Source organism: Pseudochaenichthys georgianus, chromosome 9 (genome assembly GCF_902827115.2).
Source record: "Pseudochaenichthys georgianus chromosome 9, fPseGeo1.2, whole genome shotgun sequence".
NCBI lineage: Eukaryota > Metazoa > Chordata > Actinopteri > Perciformes > Channichthyidae > Pseudochaenichthys > Pseudochaenichthys georgianus.
Window position 1 is genome coordinate 25,749,448 of NC_047511.1, and position 25,018 is coordinate 25,774,465.

Here is a 25,018-nt window from a genome sequence, read left to right on the forward strand (position 1 = left end):
TGGAAAAAAAACTATATTTAGGTTCCCTATAATAGTATTTACACTTTTAATATGTGATAGTCTGACACTCAAAATTATTTATATGGTTTGATGCAGCTCATCAGGGTTTTTATTTTAGTAGAGTAAAGTTGTACATTACGTTTGGTATGCAATGCCAAAAGGGCTATTTTATGGATCTATAAATCATGTTGACAATTTATCAAGCAGATGTAACATGCACTGAATACTTTGTTAGAGGTTGTTCTTAATTAATTTGTTACAGCAATTATTGAGTTTAAAGGTCACCTATTATGCAAAATCCACTTTTTCATGTCTTTTAAATAAACATGTGTCCCCTCTGTGTAAGAGATTCTGAAAGTTTCAGAAAAAAAGATGATCTCACTTTTTGTCCTGATCCATTTATATAAAAACCTGTCTGGAAATGAGCTGATCAGATTTTGGCCATTTTGTGATGTCATAGCGATGTTTTGGCTTGTGAAATTAAATCCAAGGGCCTGATTTGGCCCCCGGGCCTTGAGTTTGACATATGTGGTCTAAGAGAAGTAAGTAAGTCACTTAATTACAAATAACATAACTTGTGAAATTGTAAACATAGTTTTTTCTGATTCTAGGGCTTAAGGATCGTCTTCACGGATGCTTCCCGCCTGGTGTTTCGGATGAGTGGGAGCGGTGGGGGGACGGGGGCCACCGTCCGCGTCTATGCAGAGAGCTTCGAGAGAGACCCTGAGAGACACAACAGAGAGACACAGGTAGAAGGACAATAATATGACCCTAAATCCTCTTCCCAAAATGACTCTTGCCATTTTTCATTCAGATATACCACTTTATTGACTTATATCGGACATAAGTACAACAGGATAGACATCATTGTGCATACAAATGTTTAATAGCGCTGTCAGCCGTTTGCAACATAAAGGCACTAGTAAGCCCACATTTAAAAACGAGACAGGCTTCTGAGCTGGCATAATTTAAGAACGTTGTTGCCTTTCTTTCTTTCATGCTATACATTTTCCTCATATCTTCTTTTGTTTTGTATTCACCTCCCCAGCAGCCACTTGAGTTAAAGGGGAATTCTGATCTGTTGAGTTTTGATAACACCAAGCAGAAAACACTGAAATGCCATTTCGTGATCATGTGCCATGCAGCTTCATGTGATACTGTTGACGCTAATTGACCTGTAGACTTTGGAGAGATTAGGAACACTAGCTTTTTGTGTGGATATGAATGTTGGGATAGCTGTTGTACTTTAACCATACCCAGGGGTTGTAAAGGTGCAGTTATGATGGCTAGACTGCCTCATTTAGAATTGACCACATAACCTCACAGCTTTATCAAACAATGTCTGCTAACTGAGGTTAAACCCCTCCTCCATTTTGTGCAATTCTTTCCAACATCTACAATTCAAAAGACTACATTCACGCAATAGCAGTTGGTGCAAGCTATTATTTAATCTTTATTTAAGTACAATAACTTAAAACACATGGGACAGCCTATTATTCTCTTTGATATATAGGCAACTTGAATAAACAATGTATATATCAATGTTTTCCAACTTATAACTTCAGGATCCACCCATGAGGCATGCACCATCTGATAAGTAATACATAGAAATACCTGAATGAGTTTAGTTTATATATTGGAGTCAATTAAACTGTGCTGGTGCTTTGGCACTGTCATCATATTTTCCTTGTGCCTATTGTGTGATCTACACTTAACCCTTGAACAATCTGCAATTGGATCATAAATGCAATGTTTAATCATTCTGCCCTTTCACCTGATGCACATAAATCACAAGACATGACACGAGTCATTACTATTGATACAACAACACAACCCTGTGCGATTAAAGGTTAAAAAAAGTCATGTCATACAAGTTTTGAGCAATTTTGGCGACGCGCAGCAAGTAATTTAAAGACATGTTTTAAATGTTTCAAGATATTAAGCTGCACATCGCCAAGATGATACACCTGTCATGAAACATGTCCTCATATCTTATTTCTTTATTGCACCAATGTGTTCACATTGTACATGATTAATGAAAGTAATAACAGCTGGTTAACATACGGAACTAGGCTCTGTGAAATTATCTGGAAGCGCATGTTGACTCGGTTTGACTTTTTAGAAGTTCAAAGTCAAACTCTGTTATCTGCTCTGGAATCTGTTTAGCTATCATTCTTTCTGCATCGTGTTTTTAGACCAGAACTGGTTGTTGTTATATCTGCCATATATGAGATGTTATGCACAATGAAAGAAAGATGAGGTTGAGGTTGTGTATTTAGTTATTCACTACTATGAATTGGTGTAAGATCAATGCTCCTATAGCCAAAGCCTCATAGTTATTTGTTTAATTTGCTGTGCTAGGGATTCCTTTGATATCTTTTTGGAATATAAAGGAAAGTGTTGGAATGTCAATTGATATCATACAACATGTAGTGATTCAATGTCTGCGATTGAACACATTTAAAATACATCAAGAATGCCTTTTATTATTACAAAATTAGTTAAAGGTGCAACACAATACAGCATGTTCACAGAAGCAGTAAACAAAACAACAGTGACACTTCATAAAAAGTCTAATTATCATTGTTAAACATGTATTCTGATATGTTCCTCTCTGCAGGTGGTGCTCGGTCCTCTCATTGCCATCGCTCTGAAGATCTCCAACGTCCATGAGAGGACCGGGCGCCGTGGTCCTAACGTCATCACATGAGCAACCAGGAAAACTCACAATCACATGCACGCACACTGCTCACACAGACATAACACATTTTCCTGTACCCTCTGCCATTTTCAAAATTCCTTTTTGTGTAGCTTCATAGTCATTTGTATTCTTTAAATGAAACTTGATGGGGTTATTTCGCTAAAAAAGCACAATGTTTTCTCAATTGATTATAGACCACTAACATATGTCAGCCATAGAAAACACCAGTCTAAACCAAGGAGGTTCTTTCATTATTGCCATGAATAAATAATGAAAATTAGCGAACAGAAAACCTTTATGATTGTGCAGACTTACTGTTAATGTTTGTAACTTGCAGTTGAAAAGACTTCTTGGCTAAGGGCAGCCTTAGATAATTTTTAAATTCACCATGCTGTTTTTGTATAAAAGTGCCGTGTTCACTTGTCATTTAGCTTGTATACCTGTCCTGTCATATTATGTAATTTTCTTTAACCATTTCATGCAGAAATAATCACTTGTCTAAGTGTAAAATAAAACATGTCAAGCATAAAACCTAAAATATTAGTGAATTGATTTGCAATTAGTTTATGTTTGATATAAAATAACGTGAATGCCTTTTGGGAATGCTGTATAACCATATTTGAATATATAAATTCCTTTCTTTTTTAATCCAAATAAACCTTTTGTGTGTTGCATGCATCTTTTTTTAAATGAATCGACAGGTTTAATGGTGACAAATACAAATAAATCAGTGTGAGATGTGATGCCTTTTTGGATTTTAACTAAACATAGTCTTCATAAGCACCATGTTTTGCTGATATATCATGCAGTAATTGAACGTCCTTGAGGAAAAGGAAGCTTTTGTTTGTCGAACACAGCACCTGCTTTTGAGCCGAGTGTGAACGTGTTGTGTTGAGATAAGAAATAAAGAGGGCTGATCTTTAAATGGCCTGAATGAGACGCAGAGAGCAGGTACTCATAAACACACTGATTGCCGTCATTATGGGTCGAGGATATGCCAGTGGATATCCGCAAGGAAACGTTCACTCAGTCAGCCATTACAGCTTATTGCCCCATCCAACAGTTTTATATTGTCAGGATTATTCCTGAGGATCGATGCCAGGTCATCACCTTTGAATGTGTCACTATGAAGACGTTACGCTGTATCTGGAATGTGTTAGAAACGAGTCTCTAATGGGCAGGGGCATGATTACATGGATACAGTCCTTTAAAGTACGTGGCAATTGAAATGCTGCCAACAACCCCCCCCCCCCCCTCTTATTTATAGTAGCCTATGCATGAACATGAACAAGCTGTGAAGGTGCAGAACATTGTTATCTTTACACTGAACTTTTCAACTAAGGTACAGGTGGTGCTTTAGAGAGAACCTGTAATCTATTAAAACTGTTTCTTTGAAAATATCAAAGTCAAGCACATTTACCACACATTCTGCACAGACTGAAAAGTCTTGTTTGCTTCGCACGTCTGTGGGAAAACTCCTGTTTTATAGTTGCAAACCGGTTGTCTGTCCCTGACGTGTAGTGATGGGAACGAAACTCTTCATGTTTTCTGTTCCAGCCAAGAATCTACAATTTATTGTAGATTTAACTTTGATTTACATTGACATTATATAATGCAGACTGGTGACAACATTTACTTTTAAATGATTCTTTATGAACAATTATTAATCAAAAATGGTCTTGAGGAAGGGGAGAATAAATTATCATTATTTATATATATTATAAAAAATAAGTCTAGCATAGGTTGGCGATATATTGAGAAACAAATATATTTTATACAAGCAGTCCTCAGCTTCCTTACAAATAGTTGTATTATTCTTGTAATCATTTAAAAGTATACAAATTGAAGCTACAGTGCAGGTAAAAGTCAGTGCTGTTTGTCAATTCAGAGATCCATGGATCCAACTGCATAAATACTGTCCTCGGTTATTTGTCACACCACCAAGCAGCAACTCCAATGTGCAGCTCATCCTTACTTTAGGAAACCAGAGACTCGAAACAGAATCACCTGTTAGTGCTCTGCAGAAACAGACCTGCAACTCTGTGTAGGGTCAGCAGAGACTTCAGAAGTTTGGTGTAGACTGATGGCCCAAAGGTGGTATCAACATGTCTCGGAGTTTCTTCTAGAACGTTCTCTCTCGTCCCAATCAGGAAATAATGTCTATCTCCATTCCTGCATTTCTCCCAGCCAGTTAGATAAAAACATTTCTTCCCTTCAGTGCTCGGCCACGGCCTCCCTCTGCCCCCCTGCGTCCCCCTCCCCCTGCTGAGTATGCTCCACCTGACTGTATGGAGGAGGCAGCTCCCTGCTCCACCTGCAGTCTGGAGGGTCCGAGCTGTCCTGGCTGTACAGAGGGGGGGCGAGGCTCATCACCACCTCCACCCCGTCAACCACAACAACAAACTCCGGCGCTGAATCAGGACCCTCCTGGCTGCCCTGGGACTCCTCGTAGGATGGAGGGAAGGAACTTGGTCTACAGGGGGAAACACGTATAAGACATCAGCGGCATTATTGAAGTTTGGTTTTAATAATACATTTGAAAGCTCATTGATTAGCAGACACAAGAACAGTGAATTTAGAGTAGCAGGATACATTTGATCTGTTTTATCTGGCCAGATGTAATATAAAACACACTATAAATATATAATAATAGTTAAAAAGACATTTGGGATACATAATCAACAAACAGTATGTAAGAAATGTTATTAGTATTGACAAAAAGCAAACATTTATATAGTGTAAAACCATGCAGTCTACTGGAATGGAAGAGTGACTTTACTTGATAGGTTGGATGTGTTTTTTAACAGTTACAGTACATATTTTACAATTGGGTATACTTGAGGGTTTACCTTAGTAAAATGTACTCATTGTGCATTCAAAGGTCCATGTCTAATGCAGTACATAATTATAATTTTGGATTTACTTTAAAAACTATTGGTTGGCTTGTCTACAGTAAAGGATCATACAAATATTGCCCTTTTTTTGTTCAGCTGCGTGACAACTTCTTAACTAGCTTGTTATTTTTAAGAAATTAGACGAATATTTTAATCTGAAAAGGGTACATTTCATCACAAACATTAAAAATCACCACATCCTTGAGATGTTTTTCCATTGACAGGATAGGAATGAAATATAAATAAATGTACTTTCACTAGCCCAAATATTAAGACTAAAGGTTGCCATTTTTCTCAAATGAATTTGAATGTTTTAAGATATTTCTTTTTCCATAAAGGCCACTTTGTTGCTCTGTAATTTCATTGAAAGTAAATAGGCCATTGACATTTGTTGTTGTTGTGTGTCTGTAGCTGCAGGGTAGGAGTCTCACCTCTGGATAGTGTAGACCTCCATGTGCTGTTCATGTCCTCCTCTCTGGTAAATCTTGCTCTTCATGCTGTGGAAGATGCTCCAGAAGACTCCGATGAGCACAGCTAGGATTCCCAACAAAATCATGATGTAGGCAAGCATGACCCTCACGGTGTACTTGTACTCGATCTGCAGGGGCACCAGGTAGGCCCCGATGCAGGTCAGCACACACCCCACAGCGAGCAGGGCCATGCGGGCCAGGGACCACAGCTGCTTCCTCACATCTATTATCATTTTAGCCCAATTCTTGCTTTTTTATTGAAGTGTTCAGGATCCCTGTTCTGCTTTTTCCTGTCTTCTGATGGAGAGATACACTGATGGCAGGCGGGAGGTTTTGTGGTTTAATCTCCTTAGTACCTGTTCAGGGTTTAAAAAGTTCAACCTGGAGTAAATCCTCCTACCAAGTTTGAGTACCAACAAGTTGTTGTTGAAGCTGTCTGAGAAAATGTCTTTGCCTCTCCAGACATGAGGGGAGGCGGCTGGGATGTTCCTGCCTCCTCGGTTGTATATTAACACAGGCTGATAGTTGATTCGGCAACAGGATGACCATAGACTGAACTTCATTATAGAGCGGTGTGTATTTAAACCTCTTCCTTTTGCGTGGTGAAATAATTTAAAATCATTATTCGTTTATGGTTGAATAAAATAAAATATGCTTGGTGCCATATTGACTGTGTATATGCACACAATTGATGTAAAATATATTTATGATGCTGCAAACAGGAATGAAATGATTTACATCCATGTCAAAGTCTTTCAGTAATGTCAAACGTTTCAAATCTATAACTCAAACTCACTGCCAAATACTATAACGAGCCATGTTACAAATTGACCAACAACTCCAGTGGAACATTTTGTTTGCGTTATCTCATATTGGTATTATTCCACTGCACACACTGGACTAATTCTAACTTTAAAAAAACAACCAAAACAATACAATTAAATCGATTTCAAGCAGGTGTATGAACATCCATGTAGGGAAATTCATTTTTAATTGAATGGATGGTCTTTAGTCATGTCGGCCAGCTGATACAATGTAGCTGTGTTGCACAACATGTCTCTTTGGCCCAGCACAGTGGATTGGATACAACATTTGTTAGCATGTGTAACATCTCTAAATGCCCTGCATGTTGTTTGGCCTTGATGCTTATACCAAGCTGTAATGTTTAAACTTATTTACAGTTTATAGTATGACTTCCTTGTTACATAAAGCTGAGTAATAACAGTTTTATTATGGAATATACTACAACATTTACTGTACAAACGTTGATAATCATTTGCTTTTTGTTTTGTGGATTGTTCTCTAAATGTACACACATCTTAAGCTTTGCAAAGACGGATAGCATGCAGACAGTATTTAAACAATGTAAAGAAATTGTAAATGCAAAAGAAAATATATAATTATATTCTGATTCATGACATATGCAACTCTTTTTCCTTTAGTGTTTTGCTCTTTGCACCTGGCTCATATAGGTCAGCATTATCATAACTCATCATTTAATAGGGCTTTATTATGAGTAGGCCAATCTGGGCTGGCATTATTAATGAAAATGAATGCTTGTTGTGAATGCAGCACATTCATTTGAGCTCTTATTGGCACTCTGAGAGTGTAATGGTTTTATGGGCCTTATCAGTGTTATCAATGTGGAGTTAATCCTCTGAGCTCAGCTTGGGTAGTATCTAGAAATGGCTCCACAGCGTTTCTTTTTCGACAGGACACCCTTGTGTCTGATGCCCATGTGAGATAGAATATTGGCTTCCTAATTGGCAGAAATTACCAAGTAATGTGTGTTAATTGTGGCACTTATAACTGTTAAGTTGATTATACATCTTTGTGGCTGCACATTCAGCAGTCTGATAGCATGCAGTGCCCTGAGATGGCACATTGTGATTACTTTAATACAGGAGGCATTTCATTGTGGGCACGAATGAGCTAACATAAGAGAAAAGAAAAGAGCAGAATCATTGCAATATGCTGCATTAACAGTATTTAGCAAAGCGTCAGCAAATAACCAGAAACAAGTGTTCACCTGTGATGTAGTGTAATATTCATCTGGGAATGCATTATAGCTCATGGGGATTTCAGTGTGTGTTCATCAACAGATCCACTGTAGGTGAGAAATGCTATTTCAAAGTGTTTTATCTCTGTTTCTCTGGAGGCTTGTTTTATTTGTGTAAAATGACTGTACTGTATGCAAGTGTGTGTTGGGCCTGTGTGACCTCATTGTCTCTCGTTGGTCTTATATGCACCTGTTTGAGCCCTGCTGAAAGGTGGGGGGGAAACCGGAAGAAATACTGATGGGGACCCTCATTACCGGCGCCACAGTCTCATTATAAGTCCATCATTAACAGATTAGGTGACATTATCTCTGGTATTACAGCTTTACAGCTACTCCACACAGTAGCTGTTTAATTACAGTTTTTCAGTGCAAAGCATGCCGTATTATATGGATACAGTACCATTGTACACACACACACACACACACACACACACACACACACACACACACACACACACACACACACACACACACACACACACACACACACACACACACACACACACACACACACACACACACACACACACACACACACACACACACACACCTTCTTTAAGAGCTCATTATTGAGTGATAATTATAGACAGAGAGAGACAGCGAGTCATTAGTTGTGAGGGAAGGAGTGAAGGGTCCGTTATTAATCAGCTGGACTTATGGGGGCCTTCCATCCCCTCTGTCATTAATACACATCAGGGTCACACTGCACACTCAGCAGTACACAATATCTCTCATTATAGGTTCACTAAATCTGCACAAGACACACAAAGAGTAGGTGTATATCCATTTTGAAATTGTTTAGATGATTGCATGTACATGGTTAGTTTATGCAGTGGTTATTTGCAGTAGTATTACCATGAGAGGTCCAGTGGGGGCGATGTTGCATTATTTTCTTTCACTATAGCCAGTGACTGGTGAGCAAAAGCCAAGCAGCACGGCCTGGTAAAAGAAAAACTATTCAATTAGGGGGAATAAAGATATAGAACGATGGTATTTTCTTCCCTCACAGTGGGTGCATCATGTGGTGTAAAGGTTTCTCTCAGTCCTTCAGTCACATATGATACTTTAATATGATCCATTTGTAGGCAGGGTGAAGGTTCCAACCTGCCTGGTTTCGATAACCATGGGGATTGTGGTTTTGATTTTCTCCCATTTTGTCATACATTATAAATCCTCTCAGCTCCAAGTGTTGGATTACATCTGTGTTCTGTAAAACCATTCAAGCCATGATGTTACTTTATCATTTAGGAGATACTTTTAAAGATAAAAGAGATATCTTAAATGTGAGCAGTGTGTGAAGAAAAAGAAAATAAAGGGAAAGGGGGAGAGGAAAATATGCAAGAATGAGGGATCCGAAGGTTTTAAACTTGTTAAACTTTCACTCCCACCCGTATTCTTTGTGTTTCGTTTTCTAAGTGGCTCTCTTACGTCTCTTCCCATGTCTGTCCTCTGGTGTTTCATGTACTCTTGCCTGTAGCTGTATAAACCCTCACAGTTGTCTGGACTAGCCTAGGCAGGAGGGGATCAATGAAGAGATCAATAGGGTCCCTGGGAGTCCTAATAGCCCTGTTACTGCTCCCTGACTCCCTGCCTGGCTGCCTGATATAGCAGCACACTGGGGGCAGTGTCTGTGTGTGTGTGTGTGTGTGTGTGTGTGTGTGTGTGTGTGTGTGTGTGTGTGTGTGTGTGTGTGTGTGTGTGTGTGTGTGTGTGTGTGTGTGTGTGTGTGTGGTGTGTGTGTGTGTGTGTGTGTGTGTGTGTGTGTGTGTGTGTGCGTGTGTGTGTGTGTGTAAAACCCCTCGTTGAGTCTGTACTTATACTCATGTCCTGATACAGCAAAACAAGTTCTGTAATTGTGCCTATCGATGGAGCTGATGGCTGAGGGTGATCTATGTGTGCTATAGAAGGGCTTCTGTGTTCCCTTTCAGTCTGCAAAACATGTTCCCATGAAGAAAGGAACAGCTGGCAAACCAGTGATGGAAAAACCTTTGTAGTGTACTTAAGAAGTAGGGATGTGGAGGTTGGTCTGGTGTGCAGCACAGGAGAATGCTATTTACCAAAGTCTTTCCCAAACCTTAACTGTACTGTATTTGCCAGGTGCAAATTATGTATGAAGTTGGCGTAAGATGCACAAGAAGTGTCCCTGCTTATACTGTGAACAGCTGAAGAGTACAATGTATTTTGAGGCGCTTGAAGGTACTTTTGTATTCAAAGCCAAACTATCTAAGCCTATTCTGCATCAATTTGGATAATTTGGACCTTTCTTTGTTGCATGGTATACTGTCTGTGTCTAGTCTGTCTCAGTTATTCAGTGGCTTTAGGTTACATGCTATTGTTACATAAATAAATTAATGGAATAATGCTTACAATACTTGCTGATGTCCCAATTTTAAAGTAGAAAAAACGATATAAAGTCACCATCAGCTCCACCTGGTGTGCATTTGGTACTACTGAGGTGTACAGTGAAACGTTTGCAAACTCCCTGTGTAGTGACACAATTCCCACTGAACCTGTTGGTTCTTCATTGTGACTAGTTCCCAATAGGCAAGATAAGGAAACAATCAATTACAGTAAGACCATACAAAAGGTATCTGAGCCAAATCACCCTCTTTGTCTATCACACGAGCCCGGCACACAACAGGTGGACTAAATACCTTAAACAAGGAAGTGACTAATTACAACGGTGTGTGGTATAAACAAATGATGATACAAATGTAAATAATCTGCAATGGCTGTGAAATGTCCAACTTGCAGCTGATGTAGTGAAGCCTTGTCTGCTACACCCCCACTGCCCCTTGTGTGCCTGCATTGATATTTTACACCATACAAATGAGGTTCTCACAGTATACCCACCCAGAATTAGTTGTGAAAAAGTACAATATATCACTACTGCCAAAGCTTGCTTCTCTATGAAACACCCCGCTGATTTCCCAGATTATCAGGCTTCACACTGGCAACTCGTTGTAGTAATAATAAACATGTGTAATGGAGGTGTGTTGGTCAGAAAATGGGCAACAAAAAAGAGTGTCTAACATAAGTGATTTTACCATTTGTATACAATAGGATCAGTACATTAGATAAGAACGCAGTGTTTAGTTTAGTAACAAGATTTCTCTGCAGTTGGGTCATTGCTGGGTTTCCCTTAAACATCAAAAACAGATGGGGAGAAAAAAGAACTACAAATAAGCATGTAGAGGCAGCTGCATCTGAGGGGCCAACAGGAACATATTTCTGCAAAATGTAGGCTTCAATCACACTGCAGACACTTTTATTTGAGGTGTGGTGGAACTTCTGAAAAGCAGACAGACTGAGTTACAGGGCATGCAACAAACCTAAGTGGGTTTCAGCTTTAGTGCCGGAGAGGGAAAGTTCATAATTTTCCTGATGTAAGGATCAGGAAATCTAATTAAGTGTAAGGAATATATACAGAATGCCCACACTACCATCAGCCAATATGCTTCTGCAGACAATTATAGCTCTCCACAAACAATCCTGTGATCCAAGTCATTCACCACATCCATGCTCTGGATGTGAGGATGTAAAGTTCAAAGATCCGTAGTGGAGTCATGTTGAAGGCAGATGCTGCGCTGTATATCAAGACTTCCCGCATCACGTTCCTCCTGGGTAAGACGATAGGATGATAAGGCCAGGGCCGTCCTGCAGGGGCCGGGGGAGAGGTAATAATCGCAGCGTATAATTCAGGGTAATGAAGGCTCCGCCACTAGATCAGCCATAAAGAATGATAGGAGAGGCAGACGGGGAACCGCTCATGTGTTTGACCTCCACTGGCATCCCTCCACCTTCTATACATTTCTGCTGTGGTCTGACTCCAGGCAAAGGAAAAGCGAAGGCGAAAGGAATGAGATGGACGGATGTAGAGGAAATGGAGAAAGAGGAAGTGGAAAAATGAGTGACAGGGTAAAAGAGAGAGAAGGTGAGCATGATTTAGCCTGAGCTCAGACGCAGGTCAAACGTTGTTCTTTTATCTTTGGAGAAATATATGTGCTTCCCGTGTCCTTAGAGACTTCTGGTCCCAGAGAAACGCCTCATCAAGTCAGGATGTAAGGCCTGTGAGAGGGGGGGGTCGATGAAAGGAAGAGCCTCTTTGTTTAATTCCTTGTGATTTCAAAAGTTTAAGAATGTGAGTAACAGATGAAAACATTCCAAAAATAAACTACGGCATCTTTCACCATCAAACAAGGAAACGTTGTGCCATCTCTCACACAACTCTCCCCCTCAGTGTGTCACTCCCTCTTCATCGGTATGCAGGCGGTGTGGCGCTATACTGTGGGCAGACTGGGCTGCGCTGCTCTCCTCTATATGTCTGCTAAATGACAGTAATTATTTTCCTGGGCTGCAGGCGACTCATGCATGTTTTATTTCCACCTCCACCTCCCCCATCTGCCTGCATGGAGATGCATGGCACACACCGTCGTGGAATGAAAGAAAATACAGCGGAGCATTTTATTTCTCTCCATACCTTCCTATGAGTCCCCACTGGGTTCTCCAGCGGCGGTTCCTTTACTGAGGGGGCCCGCTCTTTTATGGTACCAGAGGGGGTTTGCAGGGTCTGACAGATGCTGTTAGGCTGGTCTCTTGATGGCCCAGACACAGATAAAGATACTTAATGGAGGTTCACATACACTCGCTGCAGTTGTAAGCATTTTGCCACAAAATGGCCACCGTGTTTCAACTCAGGTCCAGGTGTCACTAGCACACTGGGTGTTGGGGGGACATCCATCAATGTTGATTTCGCCAAACCTTCAGTGGGTTCTAAACAAGGATTGAGAAACTGCAGGACTAACAAACATTTTCAGTGTAGACAGAACAGTTGAAACAATAGAAAAAACCAAGCCTTTCAGAACTCAAGGTTGCCTGATGAATTCATCCTATTAAATCTGGAGAAGGTTGTATCTTTTTCCCTCTTCATGGCTCCGTGTTGTGTGTCACGCCGTCCTGTGACATGCAGCTCGTTTAGTGTGACTCAGGGGATCTCTAATACCCCTGCAGCTTTCATAATGAACATGTGGCTTCTCTCTCTTGGGCACAATTTAGCGTAATTCATAAGCAGAGGACGGGGCATTAGCCAGATGGTGCTGTGGGTGGCATCCTTTCTCTGGCCATCCATTAGAACTGTGTTGGTTACAAAATTCCAATGTGAGGAGACAGACAAGGTATTCGATTTCCGCATCCATCTAATCGTGTGTGTGTGTGTGTGTGTGTGTGTGTGTGTGTGTGTGTGTGTGTGTGTGTGTGTGTGTGTGTGTGTGTGTGTGTGTGTGTCTCAACAGTGAGAGTGTTATAAGTGGCTAACTGGGATCTCTGCAGCCTTGGTTTCCTCAGGAGACAAGAGTACAACTTGAGGAATAAATAATAAACACATTAATAAATTCAGATGCAATGAAAATGTGTATAAATATGTTATGTCCTCGCTAATCTGCTGAATAGAAAATAAAGATAAAAAATATCCCAGCAAGCCACAGGGACTTGGAAAGGCTTGAAAATACCAATTCATACCAGATTAATTTGGGGATTAATTACTCATCTTGTGTCCCGCCTTTTGGATGCAAACCCTTAGTTTGCATCCAAATGATTAAACAATTAAACAAAAAATAAATAGTGCTTGATTTGGGGTGATTCAAATGTATATTCATTTTGGTAACAGAAAAACACAGCAAAATGGATGATGAAATTAGCCAGAAATCTGATTCTTAATGCTGTCAAAATTGAACATTTTCACAAGAACAATGTGACAAATGAGTTCCTGTAATGTGAAAGGCTTGTGTGTAATAATGAACAACTATTCATCACAAAACTGCAGTTCCCCATAGCTCTACATGAAGCACTTCTAGTATTTTTCAGCGCATTGTTATGATTTTACAGGATGTGACTTTACTGACCCGGTTTCATAATGAAAGCTCTTTTTCTCATTTTTTAAGCAAAATTGCTCTTATAAAAATCCTCCTGTACACTCCTTGCCCAGCACCAAATGGCAGGTACACAGAGGTTATGATTAGCTGGTGAACTGAGTGCAGCATTTACATGCAGCTAAAAGCCAGAACATATTTCAGTAACCCTGTGGCCTACAGAATAATGTTCCAAAATAAACTGCATTCTCAATCAAGTTCAAAGCAGAGTGATGTAAAGGAGAGTTAATATTAAAGGTACAGGGCCCAAAACATAACTGCAAATGAATTCTACTATGCGACTATTTTTCCTAATACAGCTTTAGAGACTTGAAAGCAACAAGTCCATCTTGTTTCTAAAAGGAAAATTGATTTAAGTTATAGACCTACAATTGGAAAAAAATCCCCAAGGGCAAATCCTTAAGACTACTTTTATATGTTTGAATGTTATTTTCTGAATCATTTTAAACCAGCAGTGTTCTGCAAGCTGTCCAATGTTTATTTCATTCTGTCTATGTGATTGATATTTTTATGATTTTTTTTCATTCTGGTTTTCTGCCACTGTCCACTGAATACCATATCTGTATTTTAGTTTTAAAACTTGAGGGCACATTTTCCTTTTTAGTTAAGGAATTTATTGTATTTGAAAACCAATAAGCCTTCAATAAACTATTTTACTATTTTAAATATGCAAGCTGAGAACAGAGCTAAACATTTATAAACTATGTGTTATGCCTTTGTTTGTGGATTTCACCATATACCAGAACAACTTTTAAATGAAAACAATATTCAAATATAAAGTGAAGTGCTGATGAATAAAGTGCCTGTTTCAGCTGAAAATGAGTAAAAGGCACCAATTATTTCAATGTGTGCATAAATTGTTAGTGATACACACACACATTCTGATCAGCAGCTCAGCCTTGCGTGGCTCTCACTTCGTCAGTGGAGGTGTCAGGGTCCCCATGGCAACTGTATAATGGGGCAGGCCTAATTCAATCCCAGGGGCGAGTGGTGGGTCTGGCGGAGACGCAGAGGGAGAAGTGGTCTGGGTCTGAAACCTATTCAAGTCAGAGCTGATGCGTTTTAGCTGCTGGATGCTCAGTCACTGAGGAGAAAACATTCTGTCTCCACTCTCTCCAAACTTTCGCATCCACTCGTAATCTCTTCTTTTGGAATAAATCCTCTCCACTCACTTCTTCCTTTCACTCTCTCTGATTATTTTCACCTTGTTCCTTCTCAAACCTCGCTCTCACTGTTTGTTCACTTGCTTTCCTGCAACAATTTTCTCTCCTCACATGACTACGCTTTCTTGCCTTTCTTTCTTGTTCGTCACTCCCTCCTTCTCACGCGCTGGTCTCTATTCAATCAATACCTCATACACTCTTAGTCTCCTCTCCCTACCTCTCTCTGACATTCAGACTCAGAAACCTGATAGGATTTCATTAGTACCTCAGGATCTTGTTGTATTATTGTTATCCCTCCCAGAAGAAGACAGGGATTAGCGCTGGGGCTGGAGACAACTTAAAGTAATAAGCCTGGAGCTACACATACACAGATGTACACACACATGTAAAAACATACACCCACAAAGGTGAGCGAGGAAAGGGAAGGGAAGACGAGGCCGTTAAGATCCACATGCAGAATGGAGGAGGCAGCCAGCACATCATTCCCGTATTGTTATTACCTTGGCAAACCAATCACATAGCTTCATACATGCAGCTCAGTGAGAGCGAGGCTTCCAGCTTGTTAGGGAGGGAACAGTTTGTTACAGGGGAAGAATGGTGCGTAACTCCTGTCACTGCTTCTGCATATAGAAAGGCCTGGGACTGGCCTGAGGCTATCTGTGTTTGCAGATGGGGGATGGGAGGAAGGAAGTTGGTAGATTTGCATCCCTTTGACTCTATATCTCTAAGCACCAGAGGAAGAGGAAGAAAAGAGGAGGAAGGAGAGGAGAAGATGTGTGAAAACACCAAACAATGATACTGAGCAAACTGTTGGTTGGTTTGTTCGGAAGCTGTTGCTGATTGGCGCCGTCGAGCTATACTCACGCAAGCGTTTAATCCAATCTGATTTACATATTGTAGTGTTCGCCACAGTTGCACTTGACATAAAGTGTTTTTCACTAATACAAGCCCAGCCACACTCATGAGAGAGAGAGAGAGAGAGAGAGAGAGAGAGAGAGAAGATCTCGAGCCAAACTGTTCACACAGCCATGCACAGGCGCAGAGATTGGCCATTACATTGACTTGAATAGATTTCTTGTGTGCATGAATAGCCCAGTGAGAATCAAAAAGCCATGTTTCCTCTCTGTGGGTTCATATTGATATTCATAGTGGCTCTCCACACCGAGAGCACAAATGTCACTGAAATCGGCCTTGATATATGCTCTCATTCTCTCCTCTTCCTGTCGCTCCATCCCTCTTTCTCTCTGTCTCTCTTCACCCTTCTTTGTTCCCCCGTTCGCCGGACGCTCTGTGCCTGCTGCTGCCGGAAAGAAAGAAAAAAAAGCAGACTGGATGATGGAGCGGGTGGGGGACATCACGCTGTTACTCATTTACTCTTTTAATCAACCAGCGCTGTAATGTTAAAGCTGTCTCTACCTGTGAAGACTGCTAACCTTGACTATGGTGTTGTTTATTCCTGCAGTGCAGATCCAGAACCTCAGTCCATGCTGCACTCACTACTAAATGTCACAACACCTGGATCTGAAGCTCTGTATTGGCTTTGCGTAATAGTCTTCAAAACAAGTACATGGAACCTGACATTGAAATGTACAGCACGAATTCTATATCTATTGTGTCTTTATCAAAGTCTGTAACATGTTGCCATTGTCATGATATAGAAACATTGTAATGCAATGCATACCATCTTGTTACATGTGTGTTTTATGTCTATGAAACATTGTAGAAGTGGAAAAGAGGAGTCAAGTGGTTCTTTCCTCCATTTCTCAGCATTCATTGTGACATTATAAACACTGGCAGACAGATTTAGAGTCTTTGGACAGGCATCCGGCAGAGTGTTGGCAATAACAGTGAGAGATGAAGTGATAGTATTTTGGGTGGGAGCACTCGGGTCGCAGGTGCATACATCTCTGTATATTTGTTAATTGTCCTTGGAAATCATTGGATGACAGCATGTTGGCTCAGGTGTGTTGCTGGGGATGGGAATAGGCAGAGTACAGAGATAGATCAAGAGAAAGTCATCTTTCTTCAGCATTTCACTTTTAAACTTCATGTCAATAACCTGCTTAAAAAGCTGAGGGTTAGACTTTGTTTTTTTCTACAGGAACAAGTCCTGTTTCTCGCTTGAGGCCAGGAAAAGGCTAGTCACTGTGACCTTTTTACCTGTGCTGGACTATGGTGATTTGATGCATATGAATGCACCTGCCAATTACCTGGTCAAGTTAGATGCTGCGTATCACAGTGCACTGAGATGTGTGACAAACTGTAAAGCATTAACCCATCACTGTACCCTGTATGCAAGGGCTGGTTTGCTTTCACTAACTGTACGGAGGCTCAGTCATTGGTACATTTTTATATACAAAGCCATGTTAGGGAAACTTTCATCTTATATCTGCTCCCTGATCTCACGGAGAATTGTAAGTGGCTACTGCCTGAGATCGAATGCTGTGGTTTTATTAAATGTGCCAACTGCTAGGACTGTCTTAGGGAAGACAGCTTTTAGATGCGCAGCTCCTCTGTCTTGGAATAGTCTGCAAATTAAATGGAAACTGAACAATCTGGTGCCACTAAATGTTTTTAAAGCTCGGTTGGATGCTAGTCAATCGGAAGCTATTGGTACCTGTTTATGTGGATAATTATGTAAATGATGCTGTATGATGTCCTTTTGTTGTTCTATTTATATTTTTATGTTTCATGTGGAACTACTTGAGCAGGTCTCCCTTGAAATAGAGATCAATGATCTCAATGGGATTTATCTGTATAAATAAAGGTTTGAAATGAAATGAAAATGTATAACGAAGCTGTGAAGAAAATGTTAACTAGATGCTGACATTTCACATCAAGCCTTAAAAACTACACTAATCATTTTGATACTGTGCTTCTAAATTAGCAACAATCTGTTTCAGTAACGTGCATTTAAAGAGTAAAAACTTGACTGTGAAAGAATGATGAGGCAATGCAGTAAAAAAGACATGCATAACACACTCACCAGATGAGGCCCTGCAGAGTGGCTGCATATTTCAGGGCGCATCTCCCCCGATCTTCTGGTAGTTCAAATGACATTTGGCTGACTTGTTTTACATAGCTTAATATCTTCCAATAGCTTATAATGATTACCGATATTGGAACCAATAAAACATTTGTGGGCCAGAAATTGTGAAAGAATAAAATTAAATGACGTGTGTAACTTTGTTCTAACATTTGTATGTCCCTCCAGGCTCGTTCCGCTCTGCCTGAAAACGGCGGAAATGTCAAAAGAGGTAAAAAAGATGGCACCACAGTGTGTGCTCAGGGTGTAAGTTATGGCCGTAACTTTCTCACTCTGTCAGGCGCTTTAACCGCCTGTCCTGGAGGACACATTAACTTGGTATCCTTAAATAAAGTCCTTTAAATAAAGCTGGGGGAGTTAAATAATGAGAAAGCTGCTCCCACTGTCCTTTCTGCTTTTAAATGAACCTCTGCCTTTCTTATTAATGTCCCCTTATCGCTCATCACGACCACTGACCCGCTGCTGTAACCCCTTTCCACTCAACCACATGAGAAGCTCCGGCAAGTGGTCGCCGCAGAAGTAATTGAGGGCAATTTTCAAATTAAAAATTAAACCCCTCGTCTATCTTCATGCGGTGGGAGGGGGCGGAGGAGAGGGGTTTTGGGACTGATGACTTGATCAGGTTTTGCGAGCTGGGCAGGTACTCAGGCTGGGCGAGGTGGATGATGAACGAGGGGCATTAATCTCTGTGACAGAGAGAGGAGTTAGCAGCAGTGATAGCAGCGCTAACGGCTTTAATTAGCATTTAATCAGACGCCTCAGGGCCGATGGAGGGGGAGAGAGAAGATCAAACTCCAACGGCCTTGTGTGAGAAGAGGAGGAAAGGAAGACAGTCCCTGTCGTGGCTGGGCCGATGCGGCTGGCTGTGTTGAAGAACACAATGTCTGTGATCCTTGTTGTACTCCTGTAATGATAGCAAGCGCGATGCAGCACAAAGCCTTAAGGCCCAGGACCTTTTGCAGATAGAGGTAGTGCCAACGGAGCCCCGCGCCCCCCGTGAAATTCAAGGTGTTTAAAAAAGAAGAAGATTATAATTGTTTTCTTTTGGAACCAAATTGCAACTCATCTATATCTACTGTCGCTTTTCACATAGAAAATGTGCTCTTTTATTAAATAAACTAAACACTTTCATTTTAAATTGTGAGTTTAGTGTTTTTGACCCAAGAAACAGATGCAATAATCCAAGGCTCCTGGCTCCAGAGGATTAAAAAAAATATATATCCCAATTCCACCCCCCCCAATTGTAACAATTAAGTGTTAATGAACACTGATTCACAACTCTGTCTGATTTGTTCTCCATAGCAGTGACGGTTCAAGCTGAGCAGGATTTCTCAGCCATAAAATAATAAAAGTGATATCTGATGGGCAAAACACAAACGCAGACTATTATCGAGGAAAGGTCTGTGTTTTAATTATTCAAAAAACATTGAGCATTTAGATTAAAACTTCCAGAACCAGTGCAGCCCTGAACCACCATAGCTCTTGTCAGGGGACTCCAGCAGAGAACTCTATAGAAACACCTGAAGATAATGTCTTTTAATGTTAAAAATAAAATATAAAATGCATTTCATTATGCAACATTTTGCTGCCACTATCTACATCCTATACAGCACATTTGAAACTCAGATTCAACAATTAGCTTTTTGAAAATGTGTTTTCTATAGGTGACACTATAAAGAATAAAATATCTGCCGTTCTAGTGTCAAGGCCTTGATGTGTTGTGGAACCGGGGCAGAGTAAGTGTGTGTGGAAGAGAAAGACACAGAGAAAGAGGGGGAGAGAATGCTCTAGATAGAAGTTTTGATGGTGATGGCGAGGAAGAGGGCTTTTGGCATGAAAGAGGTTGGTGTGTGATCATGATGTCATTAGGAGTATACAGTGAGACAGGCCGGAAGAGGCTGCTGCACCCAGGGGACGTCATTACCAACTAGAACTGAGCAGGGACCTGCGCACAGGTCATACACACAGGAAGTGGTCTCGCACACACACGAACAAGTGTAGGCTTACTTGCATGGATACACACATACACGTTTGCTTTTATATACACATACACACAGTTCTGTCTGGTCTCTGTCAGCAGACAGGTGCTTTTGTTGCTAAACCTGACAAATTCCTCAATATCTAAGCGGACACCTCTATGGACAAATGTGCCTCATTAATGAGCGTACACACACACACACACACTCAGAAAGCTTGTGCTGTGCTAAGTTGCAGTGTGTATACCGGTGTAGCCGTCTGCGCTTCATTACTGTTCACACACAGACAGTTGCAGTGTTTTTGTGTCAATGTTTAATGAGGGGCTGGGAGTCTGGGGACCTTACTGCTGTCAGGAGCTCCTGTAGTCTGGAGCTACCACCTGTTCACGTTCACTCCCTAGACACACACACACACACACACACACACACACACACACACACACACACACACACACACACACACACACACACACACACACACACACACACACACACACACACACACACACACACACACACACACACACACACACACACACACACACACACACACACACACACACACACACACACACACACACACACACTTAGTCATCCTGTGGCCCCACTGTCAGTGTTAGAGGCATGTAAACAGGTTACTGTGGTTGGATGAACCGGGCTGCCTGACAGAAGCTACAAAGACCATGGGAATATCAATTGATACGTTTCATATTCCTCGTCGGCTCGCATGAGATGACAGCATGAACGCTGCTGCCAGTGAGTGATCTCTCTCTGACGTTTTCTGACACCAATGTGTGATGGAGATCTGAACGATGCTGACTGATCGCCACTCAATGATACGCAGACCAACTCTTAGGCCACGTCCCATTATAATCCATACAACTAGAAACAAAAGGAACATTTATCTTGCCAGGGTGCAAAACAAAAAGCAGGGAGCGTCAATATACATTTCAAAAAACTAACTTTTATTAAAACAAAAACAAAAAAAATCAATTATTGACTCATTAACAAGATTATAAAACAGTGATTTAGTTACATAAATAAATTGATATCGGTGTATCAAATCTTAATTTCATAAGCATGTATACATGGGTCATTGTAATAAATAAAATGGGAGCGCAGAAGATTTCTACACAAAAAAAAAGAAAAAGAAACAAAAACAGCTAGAAAGACTCAGAGGAAATTGTTTCTGAAGAGAACAAGAGACACTGGACAACGTATTTTTTCACCAAACACACGTGAGGAATTGCTTTGTTAAAGCATGAGTTACACAGCCATTCACTTACTAATTAAGGACACTAAAGCTGGGACCAAGGTGGGTTGTCTCACCTCTTAGAACGCGTTTGGTTGTTAGATAGATCTCCTGTTTGGTTACTTTAAAGCGTTAAGACAAGGCAAGAGAAAAGGCTGCTTTTATCTTTAATGAACACAAGATAGAAAAAGATGCACAGAAAAAGAAAAATCAGACGTATGAAGAAGGTAAAAAGGCAAGTAATGATAGGACAGCTGAACATTGTGGAGGAGACACCGGAAATGCTGCGTTGAATGAAAGGGAGAACTGAGTAGTTTTTTTTATTCTTAGCTGGATGAAAACTGTGCATAATTGTCAATGCAAGTCTTGTTGAGCTGCACAACTATGAAGTTGCTCTGACAAGCATTGCACCATGAGGCTGACATCAGCCAATGTATTTAATGCATGTAAGGCTGAACACAAAATACATGATTTTCAGGCAGATTCATCTCCAATCAGCTCCTGTTTGAAGTACATTACAGTTTTATTTCCCCATAGCATCCTATGGAGAACTAGGCTAGTGCAACAGCTTACATGCATAATTAAGTTCTGTATTGTGTTTTCAAACATTTATCAACCAATTGTCAAAGGTATTTTATGTCCACCCCATTTCCATGATTTTGTCAGAAGGAATGAACAACATTGTTTTCCTCCGCCATCCCCAATTTGAATCAACCTGCATTTCATAATGAGATCCAGCGTCCCACATATGAACAAAGGAGGCCCTGTGAGTCCAAATCGACCATCAACAAAGTCAGTCTTTCTGATATGTTCTGTTTTCAACAAAAGAGAAAAGAAAAGAGAAGACAAAAGAGAGAAGGAGAACGAGAGAGAGAGCAAACTACAGCGGCTTCAAGTATTTCACATTACATAGAATACTCTGTATAAATTAGTTAACATATACTTTCAGATCCTCCATATTCAGACATATACTATGGCATATATACAGAGTACAATAAATGCTCGCTCATGTTGTGTCATGTTTTTGTCTTTTTCCTGTAGTCAGTCGTTCATTTGTTCCGCCTTTTTTCCTGTGTAGAGAAATCCCTGAGAACGTTCTGGTTGACAATTACTGAAGGTTCCACACAATGAACTTTAACAGTAGAGAGTCTAATTTCTATGATTCACATGCACAGAGGGAAATGACACTGGCCTAGTCTGAAAATACCGTACAATGGTGGCTGTAAGAGATGAGAGGGGACTGACATACTGAAGCATCTTACAAGTCTGTTAGAGCCAATTGTGGGGGTGTAAGTACCGATGCCGGGGCAGTGACGTACAGCAGAGTCCAGCGCAGAAAACACTAACTCCACATCTCCTCATAACCTCACTAGTGACTCTCCTTAACGAAAAATGTCAGCTATCATAGATGATGCATATCATGATAGCAACCCAAAAAAAGGAGGGTGGGGGGAGCAGGTTTAATACCATTTCATGAGGTAGTCGTCTCCCTCTGGGTATCTACTTCAACTAGAAAACTCAAATATAAAGTGTATTAACTCAAACTTGGGGTGTAAAGAAAACACAGCTATACTACATTACGTGAATGTAACAATAATACTCATTATCTTTGTGTAATGTGCCATCACTGTATTGCCTGCGTACTGTCCTCTGTCTTAAACAGGTAGTCATTATGGAGGTGGGTCGGGGGGTTTCGACAATAACATGAGTTAGCTAAGAGCATTGTTGTGTGTAATGAAGCTAATGCCTGGGACCCAGAGAAAACTAATGGCTGCTCAAGTGCTGCTGCTGCTACTGCTGTGTCTAAAGAAATGCTGATGGCGGCTTTCTGTCAGTGCTAACCCAAGCTGTGCCGAGCCGAGCCGAGCAAAGCTGTGCATTGCTGCCCAGCGCCCACTGCTGAGGGCCTGGACAAGGGGAGGTGCTCTGTGAGGTTTAAAGCCTTAGTTTCTCTTTGAGGATGCCGAGACTTAGGTTTTTTTTCTTCTTCTTTTTTATGTTTTTACATGAGCGCTATTGAAGAAGGGGCTTCAGCCACTTGACAATATATAACTCAATGTACACTTAAAAAAGGGAAAAAAGGATGCTTTAAATCATAAAAATAAAAGAACTCAAATAAAAAAAAAAGCAATTTCACTTTTCATTTTCCTCTCACACACATGTAGAGAAATACATACAACATTCACAACGTGACAAATTTCCTCTCTTCTGAAAAATAAAAACACTTCTGTACACATAGTAGTAATAATATTATTAATAATAATAATAGTAATAATGTTTATAACAATAACAACAGCAAGAACAATAATACCGCGTGTGGCTCTGTTGATTTTTTTGTCATCTTTTCCGTTCTCTTTTTGCTTCATTCTACAAGTCACATCCCTCTTTTTATTTGTCTATTTTATAAGTCCAAAAGAAGTTCAAAAGGCAGACTCAAGTTAATATAAAAGTACTAGGTGGGGAGGTCAGCCTCCCTCTCAGCCGAACCTCTCCCTCACTAGCATCATAAGTTTCTTTTTGCCCTTGTAGATCTGTTTTAGGTTGTCTATGAACTGGGTGAACTGAATGTGTCCGTCGTGAGCCATCATGAACGTCTCCCGGGCCTTACCCAGGAACTCTATGAACTCACTGTAGTGGCGCGGGCTGATGTGTGTTAGCCGCGAGTGTGTGGTGTTGATGTAAGCCCCGATGGTTGCGTCCAGCAGCTGCCTGAGCGGCGCCTTGTCCAGGGACATTAACTTCCCAGAGTTCCTGCGGCTGTGAAGTGCCGACACCATGCCCGGCGTGGTCAGCGTGCACCGCCGCAAAATGTCCGAGAGCACGGTGGCGCACTTCACGCTCTTGACCACCAGGGGGATAACGGCAGCTAGCTCGTTTTTCCCCAGCGAGTGGCTGAGCGCACAGGCCCACAGCACATCGTTGATGGCCGGGTGTGTGTCCTGGTTGTAACTGAGGTTCAGATGAGCCATGGCTAACGTCGCCAGCTTATACGCCCTCATGGGGTAACCCCGGTGTTCCATGTAGCGTGCTATAGTGAATAGCTGTGTGTAGCTCATCCCCGTCGCCGCTGCGTCCAGTACAATCTGGTAGGCTGTCTCGAAGGCAATATGGTCCTTTTCACAGAGTGTAAGAGCAGAGAGGGCGCAGTTTTGGGGGTCCTTCATGGCACACTGCAGGGCGAGGGTCCGGGCAGACGAGGCCAGGTTCTCCTGCTGGTGGCAGTCCAGGTGAAGGCGGACAATGGTGCTGTTGGACATGACGGTGGTGGCCACGATACTGGTGGCTTCTGTGGGGGTGAAGAGGGTGAACCAGCTCTGCATGATGCTGTCCAGTGCATACACACCTGGCAAACACACACGGGACAGAATGAAGAGAAAGGGATTAAATTAAGTACATTTTACATGTAAACAATCAAATGGAAACCTTTAAGGAGACAAGCACACTTACCCACTTCAGTGGCACATGTGACTAACCAGCGCACCATCTCTCTCCGCCTCCAGTTTAATGTGGATAGAGTTATTCTCATGACC

General features: G+C 41.1%; 3 protein-coding genes across 3 annotated transcripts in view; 1 reads left to right on the plus strand and 2 right to left on the minus strand.

The window, feature by feature from the left end:
- pgm5 (phosphoglucomutase 5) overlaps nt 1–3,377 on the plus strand; it is a 30,112-nt gene extending 26,735 nt beyond the window's left edge. Inside the window, exons 10-11 of the mRNA XM_034091099.2 lie at nt 612–749; nt 2,621–3,377. Coding sequence (XP_033946990.1) covers nt 612–749; nt 2,621–2,710 — 228 coding nt within the window. The 3' untranslated portion in view covers nt 2,711–3,377. The remainder of the gene's footprint in view (nt 1–611; nt 750–2,620) is intronic.
- Nucleotides 3,378–4,915: 1,538 nt separating this feature from the next.
- LOC117452597 (transmembrane protein 252-like) lies at nt 4,916–6,298 on the minus strand. The gene is made up of 2 exons (XM_034091306.1): nt 6,027–6,298; nt 4,916–5,174 (listed from the first exon to the last, which is right to left on the minus strand). Exons 1-2 carry the CDS (start codon nt 6,296–6,298, stop codon nt 4,916–4,918), a joined length of 531 nt encoding a protein of 176 aa, XP_033947197.1.
- Nucleotides 6,299–21,180: 14,882 nt separating this feature from the next.
- LOC117452830 (zinc finger SWIM domain-containing protein 6-like) overlaps nt 21,181–25,018 on the minus strand; it is a 47,042-nt gene continuing 43,204 nt past the window's right edge. The window contains 2 exon segments of the mRNA XM_034091615.1: nt 21,181–24,831; nt 24,936–25,017. Of these exon segments, the coding sequence (XP_033947506.1) occupies nt 23,966–24,831; nt 24,936–25,017 (948 nt within the window). The 3' untranslated portion in view covers nt 21,181–23,965.

Bases quoted from the DNA above. Each gene is read 5' to 3' on its own strand.
- LOC117452597 (XM_034091306.1), bottom strand. From the start codon at position 6,298: ATGATAATAGATGTGAGGAAGCAGCTGTGGTCCCTGGCCCGCATGGCC. The intron at 5,175-6,026 runs GTGAGACTCCTA...TTCCCCCTGTAG, and splicing joins GAGGTCTACACTATCCAGAG to ACCAAGTTCCTTCCCTCCAT.